Below are 10,902 nucleotides of genomic sequence, written 5' to 3'. Positions count from 1 at the left end.
GACCTCCAAAGCTTAGTCATTTTTTGTGGCGAACGTGTAAGAGGCAACTTGCTATTGGTGATGTGCTGTACAAGAGGCATATTGGTGACTCTAGCAGCTGTCGAATTTGTGGAGCTAATGATGAAACAATTGTGCATTCACTCTTTGAGTGTAGGTATGCTAAGGATATATGGAAGTGCAGTGACTTTTGCTTCTAACCCAGAGACTTCTTTTGCTGAGAAGTTATGTTGGATCGCAAAAACGGTTAGCAACGAGCAATTGCGTGTCTATGCTTCGCTTTGTTGGGCTGCTTGGCATTGCCGTAATGAGCATATTCATGAAGGCAATCGTGATATCAATGCTGTGTGCTTAGCTACTTGTTTTGTGCAATTGAACGCTGAATATGGGCTTTATAATGCTGGGCTGAGGGGGACTGGAGTACATGTGGTGTGTAATTCTGCTTGCTCGTGGTCTCCTCCTTTGAATGGGGTTGTAAAGCTGAATGTGGATGCGCACATTCTGAATGACAGGGGTGTTCAGTTCGGGGCGGTTTTGCGTGATGCTGAGGGTGCTTTTGCTGCTGCAATGAAGAGATATGATGCTAGTTGGCCCCCTGAAATGGCAGAGGCAGGTGCGATGTGATATGGAATGGAGTTGGTTCGTAGGTTGGGTTTTGAGAAGGTGGTGCTTGAGAGTGATGCTCTTAGGGCTGTTCGTGCTATCCAAACTAAGCAAATTGGTGTTGCTCCTATCTTTCTCCTATATGATGATGTGGTTAGGATGAGTAGTAGTTTATCTTCTTTTTCTTGTAATCATGTTAAACGAGCGGGGAATACGGTTGCTCATTTCGTTGCTAGATGGGACACTAGTATCTTTTCGGAACGTGTTTGTATGAGTTCTTTTCCCCAAAGTCTTCAAACTTTGGTGGACCTTGATTTAATATAAATAATTTTGCTCGGTTGGCGTAGCTTAAAAAAAAAGGATATCAGGGCAGTGGCAATGGGGAACAGATCATGCCAAAGAGACTTAGCTTCAATTCTAAATGTGGGGAAAAGCACAATCCAAAGAATGGTGAAGAGAGGGGATATAACACCTCACACAAATGCATTGAAGCCAAAGCTCACACCAACAAATAGAATAGAGAGGCTCAGGTTTATTCTCAACAACATTATAGGCGATACACCAGGTACAAAGAGAGTGTACCAATCAATGTACAACACAGTCCACATTGATGAAAAGTGGTTTACTTCGACAAAAAAAAAACACATAGATCATACTTAGCAAAAGGGGAAAGAGGACCACATAGAGTTATGCAATCTCAGAAGTTCATTCCCAAGTTCATGTTCCAAGGAGTAGTTGCAAAACCTTGGTATAATGCACAAAAGGAAGTCATATTTGATGGAAAAATAGACATTTTCCCTTTTGCAAAGAAAGAGCTAGCACTTAGGAACTCAAAGAAAGGGGAATAGTTACAAAGGTCATTGATCCAATCAACAGGGATGTGTCAAGATGGATGTTAGTGGAAAATTTCATACCGGCAATTATGGCAAAGTGGCCTCAAACAAGTCATCACAACACAATCTACATTCAACAAGATAATGCAAAGGCTCATATAACCCAAGATGATCCTGTTTGGCAAGAACATTGTGAACAACCAGAATTCACTTTTATCTTAACAACCTCCAAACAGTCCTAACATGAACATCCTAGACTTAGGATTTTTCAGAAGCATCCAATCACTCCAACACAAAAAAATGGCTAAAACACCAGATCAGTTGATTAAAAGCTGTGGAGCAAGCTTTTGATGAGCTAAGTCCAACAAGACTGTTCAAGGTGTGGGTAACTCTGTGCCACACCATGAACCAAATCTTGAAAAGTAAAGGGTCAAACAGGTTTGAACCTCCTCATGTGAATAAGGATAAACTGAAAAGAGAGGGCATACTAAAAGATGACATAGAAGCTCCTATGTGAGCTATGATTGATGTATGGGAGAGAGTGTATATGGACAAGCCAAATTTAGATGATGAAGAAGACACTCAAGAGCAATACAATGCTAACACACAGACAACTCAAGAACACAACAATGCAAACACATAAGGTATGCAAGATCAGAGCAATGGAAGACATTTTACAACAACAGAGTGTTATAGGCCTGTTATGGCCAATGATCAAGAGGCATCTACTTCAATGCCAACGCACATTAGTGTAGGGGACAAAGCCTTAGTCTTTTGACATGTATTTATGTTTATGTTTTGCCTTGACATTAGGTCACTTGAAAATGTAATCACATCCTTTGTTATGAAATGAAAAACTCATCTTATTTAGGAAAACATAGTGCTCATAATATCATTGCACTATTTTTTTTTTGTTAACTCATATTGTCCCCAAGCATCAGTGACACTCCAACCAAACAGTCACTAACATTCCAAAGTCAGCAAAGGAAATAAATCAGGAACACTCTGAGTTATTCACTAAGAACAACAGAATGAAAAGGCATTTAAAGTTGGATATCTCAGCAAAAAAGACACATCATTGTTCAAAAACAGCAACACCTTATGTTGTGTCAATAGATGGGGTGTATAAATAGGTTAACACCATTGTTAAAACTACTGACACACCCCTTCCATTGGACAACATAAGCATGATTGCAACATATACAAGGTCTTAGGTAACAATGTGCATATCATTGAAGGCATATAAAGGGATATATAATGTCTAATATGAAGTCATTAGCAATCACATCTAACCAAAATGGAAAATATAAGTAACACAAAATCAAGTTATATGGCAAAAACACAAAGCCTTATTACATTATACTCCCATTGTTCATCATGGCCTCAACAAGTCACATCCTTTAAACGTAATGTACTATTGCCAAATGGGATATTTGTAAACTGTCCTTTACTAGGAACAGTTAAATAAGAATCCCATTTGCAGTAGTACATAAAGTTAATTTTTTTTAAAGTTATTGACAGAGGTCTTAGAGTGTTAGTTCCTTTTTATCATAGAAGGCAAAATGAGAAGCCAAATATAACTAGAATCATGCAATATAACTGCTTATGGTCAAAATGAAATGAACAAGATCCCTATTGCCTTCTCAATACAAATAAGCTATCATCACAGACTAATGTTCATCATAAGCACAAGTATATGCATCATAGGCAACAACCAAATGTTCATCATAAGCATAGACAACAACAAGGCAATTGTAAGTCATAAGCATAGCCATCAAGAAGACAAGCATCAACCAATTGTTCATCATAACCATAAGCCATTGGTCATCATCATCAACAACAAAAGAATAGGCAACATAAACCAATCATTCATCAACCAAAAGCATAAGCAATTGTTCATCATCATAACCAAAAGGATCACTCAATTGTTCATCATCAACAACAACAAAAGCATAGGAAACAAGGCAACATAAATCATCAACAACAACAAAAAAATAAGCAACAAGGCAACCAAAGTAAAGCAACATGAATCAACATCAGCAGTCCCCAAAGGCAAAACAGGTTTATTATCATTTTCAAAGTACAACCATTCATAATGGTCAAATCTGTCCAAACTTAAAACAAGACAAGACATACTAAAAATTAGCTCTATGATTCATTATCAAAATCTTTTTTGAGGGACACAGGCTTCTTAGAGAGAGCAACCACCACCATCATCATTGGAGTCTGAGAAATCAGAATCAACATTGTCATAGCTTCTTAGCAAACCATGTTTTCTGGCTTGCCTTCTGTTCCAATTATGAGGCCAGTAGTCAGAGTTTGCAGGTGACATGCATTTTGGGACAGTGCCAAACCTGATTCGCTTAGTCTCATTGTTGTAACTGTGCTCCCCGTTACATCTAGTGCCTAATTCACAATCACCATCAGTGCATTGGTTGGTATGTCTCAGAGGTATAGTGTGATCCGGAATCAGCAAACAACCTGTCAATTTGTGAACTAGTTTGCTTCTCCAAGGGGATTTTGGCATGAGATTTGGCTGGTTTATCAACTTCATCCCTATAAGCCTTCTGCTTTCTATACATTTCATAGTTTTGGGTGTGATGAGAGTGTGATTCTTCTGAACTAGGGGACTCACTCATTAACACAGGCAGCCTGAACCACAAACATTAACACAAACACTTAAATCCAAACTTAAATAGGAACACTTGAGAGGAAACAATGCATATACATAAGAGTTTTGATCATGAAACATAAAAAACCAGGCAGCCATTCACATTCTTTGGAGGAAGACCTTTATAGGGACATTCACAATGAAAATCAATCACTTTGAAAGGTAAATACATGGATCCTTTGTTTCTGTTTCATCCATGAAACATTCAAACAAGAGGAATCATGATATAAACCTGTCAATGGATATAGTGAGCCCCTAGGTCATCTCATCATTGAAACCCTAAATCAAATGAACATTAAAACCCTAAATCAAATTAACAGTGACACCCTAAATCAAATGAACAATGTAACCCTAAATCAAATGAACACCGAAACCCTAAATCAAATAAACAGTCAAACCCTAGAACAAGATCATAGCAATTCATGAATCCAACGATTATTTATGAAAAACCCACAAATTCATAATCAGTCATCATTCATCAAGAAGCCCACATAATCAACACAATATCGACAAACCAAAACCAAAATCACTTTGACAAAATCATTTTCCATGCCAAACATTTGTATTTACCGTAATACTCAACAAAAAAATGCAATTTTTTCGCAAAATAATTGTAAAAACAAACACAAAGGGAGGCAAAGAACAAGAACGATACCTAGCACCTTTAAAAGTCCAAGGATTCGCAAAATTAGTTGAGGGCTTTGATCTGTTTGAACCAGTAGAGCACCGATCCAGAAATTTTTTCCACGATTTTCGGCCCCAAAAATTTGAAATTGAAGAGAGATAATGAAAAAAAAACTAGGGTTCTTCAGTGGAAGAGTGTAGAAAATGAGTGAAGTGTAGATCAAGAAATGAAGATAGAGAAAATAACGTCGAAAAAGTTGGTCAGAGTAACAAAATTCAATGGAAACCAAGAATTAAATAAGGCACAAGTACATGAGCAAATATAAGGGCACTTTGGGAAGCACAGGTATTAAAGACAAAAAAATGAGGGCATATTTGTTAAATACTTTTGTTGGGTGGCACCTGAAAATGTGAAATGTGACTAACATTTTGGGCACCTAAAATGACATAAGTGACAAACAAATGGGGACGGAGGAGTATTTTGCAAATTGCAGTCATTCAAAAAAAATTGAAACCAAAAGTGCTACTAACTTATTAATTGCCACTCAATCCTATTTTTTTTATTTGCGTGCTGAAAAATATCCCGTTAAAGTTATAGGGGGTTATTTTAGCCCCTAAGGACCTAAATTGAGCTCGGAATTGGTAAAAAAATTAATGTAAGTGTCTCATTTTAGGGGTCGTTTTGCGTTTACGTTATTTTTCAGCGACGTGTGCTAGGGATGCACCGCATTACCGTTACCAAGTATTTGGTTAGAAGGTTTGGGTAACAATTACCATTACCTAGGGGTAGTGGTTTCCATCCATTTGTTACCTCTCTAAAATCTAAGTAACAATTACCCTTACCCTCCTCAAACAAAAATAAAGGGAGTTAAGTTAAGTGATTCTATTCCATAGTTAAACCAAACAAATGAAAAGGTAAGGTTAAATGATTCCAATCCTCCATCTTATTTGTTTTCTTTCTCATTCTTTTCCAATATTCACACCAAACGCCCCTTAAAAATTATCCTAGTAACAATTTTCTTTCAAATATATTTACTTATATGATTCTACTCTATCAGTCTCTTTGTTTCTCTACAATATTTTGCTCGATAGTTGTAGAAAGTAAATAATACAAAAAAATATCATATTGAAACGAGGGAAGTACTTGTATTAATTTAAACTCTATTTATCATAGTTTATAAGAAGTATATGATTACTCATTAGGGGGACATTAGTACTCTCCAATTGGCTCTCATAGAAGAAAAATCAAAAGTATTAATATCTACCTGAATAATAAAGCTGTTGAGTTTCTCTTAGTTGACTCTTTATGGAGAGCGACTTGTGGTTGACTCTTGGACTAGAGTCATAATATAGATAGAACCAGTTCAATCTTTAATTGTGTAGTATGCGTCCATGACAGACAATAGCTCTCCAACTTGGTTTTGCTCAAACATGGATTGACCTTATTAAAGACTCAGAGGACGACAGAGAGGTGAAAGCCCTTTGAAAAACTAAGTAACTTACCATTACAGAGGTAAACTTCGTTTATTATTATTATTAGGAAAATACTATACATAACCCTTAAAGCTATATATAAGCATTAAATATACTCTAGAAAATTGTTTAAATTTAGAAAATCATGACAAAAATACACTAATTACACTGATTTACGCGTGTTTTTGTCATAAATTCCTAATTTTATACAATTTTCAAAAGTGTATTTAATGCTTATATGCAGCCCTAAGGGTTACATATAGCATTACGGCCATTACCCTTGTTATTATTATAATGAACTTGCCTTTTAATATTATTATTGTTATTTTGAAGAGAATAAAGTTCATTCATTAACAAACATGGAGCAAAATAGACAAGAATCAGCAGATAGATAACCGTTCCCTCTTAAGAAAAATAAAATTAGTAAAATCTACACAAACGAATCTATATCTAGAGGTGCGAAACACTACCCTAATATATCCAATGAGCAAGCTCAGCAACGGTAACACGCTCCGAAAAAGTTACTTCCTCTCCTATCATAGGACCAGACAGGGAAAACACAAGTCTGCACTGCGAATTAATCATCGTCCTAGAATACCTGCCAGACCACATACGTGACAAATGTAAAAATCCGATTATGAAGAATCAGACACCAGAAAAAAACAAATGCTACACATTTTTACAATTGCATTTATTCCATCATAGCCTTTCTAATATAATTTCAAAACATAATGACATAATTTGGATAACAACCGCAACTTTTTCCTTCTTAGGCAAAACTAGTAGAGTTTCCTACTTGAAAGTTGGTATAAGTAGCGTAACAACCCAACAAAAGGGGACCCGGGCTAAATGCATCAGAAAATGAGAATATATAACAACTTTGGGGGCAAAGAGAATTGAGAACCCAAAACTGGTCATTAATCTGACATGGTGAGGCCGCGTAACACCATATGAACATACAAAGGGGTCAAAGCAAGAGAGCTTGAGAAACTATGAGAAATGAATAAAACCTTTTGACATCAAGATCCAATACAAATTGGACAAATATTTACTTGAGTAGTTAAACAATTGATAACATCCAAAGCATACAAGTATAAAACAACAACAGCAACAAAGCCTTAGTCTTAACAACAACAAAGCATATTAATATTTTTAATGCAATTAAAATCAAGCCTACTTCATATCCTAGACAAAAAGGGCTAGATCGGTACATAAATACGCTTTCATAAAGTAAAAACTAATTTCTGCCCCAGGTTTCATTGCACAAACCATATTCTTCACCAAATGAACGGCAATAAAAGATAACACTATGCAACATTTGCTTCTCTATATTACTATTGCCTCTCAAATGACCAACTCCACCAAAATCAAATATGGCTAAGCAGGTATCCAGTGTCAATGCCTATCATTCACAAACTTCACACAAGCTTTTAAATGCAAAACAAATCATTTGTAATAATGTCAGGTCTACAAGTGCAAACAACATCGAAAACCAAACTCCAATCTTATACTATCGAATATTGAACAACTAGGGAACGCCAATATTACTGAATGGAAATCATGGAATAGTCTTAAAGGACATATCATACTCATAAAAGTCATTTCTTGAGTCACAAAGCAGTTACCTTCATCCTTAAGAAGTTTAACACTAACTCCGCAAACCTATTCCATTCGAATTCGTATTAGGGGAAGGGGAAACTAAGGTAGTGCACAATAAGTAAATTATATCCAAAGCTATGTTAATTCATAGCACATTCCTGACTTGTCAGAGATAAAGACAATGATTCATGCAAGCAAACGGAAAAAAGTTGCTGCTGCTGATTCAAGCATATATGTAGATTAAAATCAAATAGCAGCAAACATACCCAAAGCATTGCAGTAGTGTAATTACTGCCGCTGATTCTGAGGTGGCTGTTGAGAATTTGGAGGTGGTGGCATCCCTGGACGAGGAGGTCCATAGACTGGCACTTGTCCCCCAGGAGGTGGTGGCATGCCAGGTCTGGAAGGAGGTGGCGGGCCACACATCATTGGAGGAGGTAATACAGGCATGCCAGGACGCTGGGCATAATGAGGAGGCATTTGAAAATGCCCAGGCGGAGCTGAACCAGGCCTTGAACCAGGAGGGTACTGCCCCGGGGGAGGTGGGCCTCTCAGAGGCATCTGTGGTGGCCCGCTTTGAGGTGGGAATCCTTGGATCTTCTGACCTGGTGGTCGCATCACAGGTGCATTTGGATAAGTCATCCCAAGAGCCGAGAACTGAAGAGCTGGAACTGGTGGTCGAGAGATCTGAGGTTGCATCATGCCCGGAGCTGGACCACCAACACCACAAACTGGACCAGCCAAACCAGGCTGAGCATGAACAAGAGATGCATTTGGAACACCCCGTCCAGCAGCTCGGCCAAGACCAGAACCTGGCACGGCACTGGCACTGGCACTCATGGACTTGGTACGTGACTTGTCAGGAGGAGGAGGACCTTCAACAGCCGTGGAGATCCACTCTTCACCCCTAAGGATGACAAGGCCAAGGGTACGTCGTTCTCTCTCCTCATTAAGGTCTGTTTTGTTGGATTTGCTTCCCTTAGTGGAAGGCAGTTTCCGAAACTCCTCACAATCACCAATGACAATGTTCATGTGACGATCAAAACCCATGAATATTCCCACAAGCTGACGCTCATCTTGAATAATAAAACGCATACGGTAATTGATAAACTGGGCCATCTTCGAACCTTTAGACATCGACATGGTGATCGATTTGCTAAACTCTAAACACCAATATGACCTGCACATATTCCTCGAATCCTTAAAATCCCAAGTATATATATTTTCTTTAACATAATTTCAGCAATTCAATCAACATAACTATACATATAAAATATGCTTTTCTAAGCGCTCTTGATTGACAAAAGACTTCTGTACCTCTTAAGGACAAAAAACAAGCTTACAAATCAAGTGGCTGGCTACCTTATCAATCAAAACAAGGCAATCCTTCTTCACCATGAATTTTAACATTCAAATTTCGACCTAATTCTCTATAACAATCAAGAACACACAAAAAAAAATAAAAAAACGTACTTGTCATATTTCAATCACACATTTTGATTACTCTTCTATCTTGTTTACTCAAACAGAAAATTATCAACAACACTGGTTGTCAAATTTTGCTCTTGAAAGAAACTTCCATTAAGCAAACAATAGTATACCCTAAGAACAAGTGCAAACAACCCAATAAAATTTCCCTTCAATCAACCCCAAACAACGATAACAGTCAATTCGCCAATTCGGAGCATTTATAAATTATAATCACTAAAAACAACCCTGACAAACCTAATACTGAGATTAAAGGGCATCATTAAGCTTCATTCTCAGCAAACCTAAAATATTAAAAAATAATAACAATAATAAAAATACAGTGAACGCAACAAATCAACAAAACCCATGTACAAAATTCAATCAAATCAACAACCCAGCATTTTTTTTTTGAAACCAACAACCCAGCATTTAATCGAACACATAGCAGGCAATGTTATTCAGAAGGGAAATTCAACTTATAAAATGCCAATCAACAAAAATTTCGCATAAAAAAAATAACAAAAACCAAATAAATAAAGAATTAAGCAATCAAATTACAACATGTTTACAGAAAAACCAAAAATAGTCCCCAAATCACAGAGAACAAATCAATTCAAAGGGTTTTGAATCATCATCGTGAAAATAAATGGGCAATTTCAGAGAATAAATAATACAAAATATAAATTAAAGAGGAGAGAGAAAGAGAGAGAAAGAGAAAGAGAGAAGAGAGTGTTACCGAAGAGCAGTGTGATAGCGTCGAAGAAAAAGTACGGAAAATGCAGCAGGAATACCTTGTTTTAACAGAGCACTGCACCACTGCACTGTCTGCACTAGTACGAGTACAGAACAACGAGGCTCTCTTCGGGTTTTTACTTCTAAACTAGTATTTTCCGCCCTATTTATTATTTTGGGTTGTAATTTTTTATTTTGGATAATGTCCCACCACTTATACCGGCGTTTGATTGTATGTGTGACAAAGAATTGCAGTACAATTATACTCGCCAACAAAGTGTTGGCTCATTTGGTAATATGTAAAAAAATTTCAACTACAAGTAAGCACAGAGATATCCTATTTTGGAACCCTTAGGTAGGAAGTGAAGTTGCTACTACAATCACCCATGTTATACAACTAATGGTAGATGTTAAAGTTCGAGTAATTTAGTTAGTGAAATCTCATTAGGATCCACAAAAAGAAGCCAATTTTGCCAAGTAAACCCTAGCTCCCTTTCCCTTTGACTGAATTCACACTTCAGCTTTCTTAAAAACTTGCAACAGGAAGCTCTGCTATAAGAATGTTGCACCTAGGCTTGAATCAGATAGCAGTTCATTACTCCAGAAAATAAACAATTTTAGGGCTGATCACCACAAGAAAGTAAACAATTAGTCTCTAACAAATCAACTATAAAAAAAAAAAAAAAAAAAAAAAAAAAAAAAGGCTTGCGCATGAGTTACAGGTTTACAGCAGTATCCAATGACATATACGAATATGAATAACTGTGCTGTGTATGAGCCTCGATAAACAGCAGGAAACTATGGTTACTTGGAATACATTCAACATTTGCAATTAATTCAAGCAACATGAGCATCTGACAGGATGCCATTCCCAACAACGGCACTTGAATGTGAAAGAGG

The 10,902-nt window shown here is 37.0% G+C and overlaps 1 protein-coding gene across 1 annotated transcript; it reads right to left on the bottom strand.

The window, feature by feature from the left end:
- Positions 1-6,502: 6,502 nt before the first annotated feature.
- Positions 6,503-10,703, bottom strand: LOC110715682 (small nuclear ribonucleoprotein-associated protein B-like). The gene is made up of 3 exons (XM_021894286.1): positions 10,007-10,703; positions 8,067-8,980; positions 6,503-6,799 (listed from the first exon to the last, which is right to left on the bottom strand). Exon 2 carries the CDS (start codon positions 8,941-8,943, stop codon positions 8,089-8,091), a length of 855 nt encoding a protein of 284 aa, XP_021749978.1. The 5' UTR covers positions 8,944-8,980; positions 10,007-10,703; the 3' UTR covers positions 6,503-6,799; positions 8,067-8,088.
- Positions 10,704-10,902: the final 199 nt, after the last annotated feature.

This window comes from Chenopodium quinoa, unplaced genomic scaffold (genome assembly GCF_001683475.1).
Source record: "Chenopodium quinoa cultivar QQ74 unplaced genomic scaffold, ASM168347v1, whole genome shotgun sequence".
NCBI lineage: Eukaryota > Viridiplantae > Streptophyta > Magnoliopsida > Caryophyllales > Amaranthaceae > Chenopodium > Chenopodium quinoa.
This window is presented reverse-complemented; position numbering and strand designations above follow the sequence as displayed.

What these genes read in the sequence shown, in the direction of transcription:
- LOC110715682 (XM_021894286.1), bottom strand. Translation starts at nt 8,943, where the DNA reads ATGTCGATGTCTAAAGGTTCGAAGATGGCCCAGTTTATCAATTACCGT.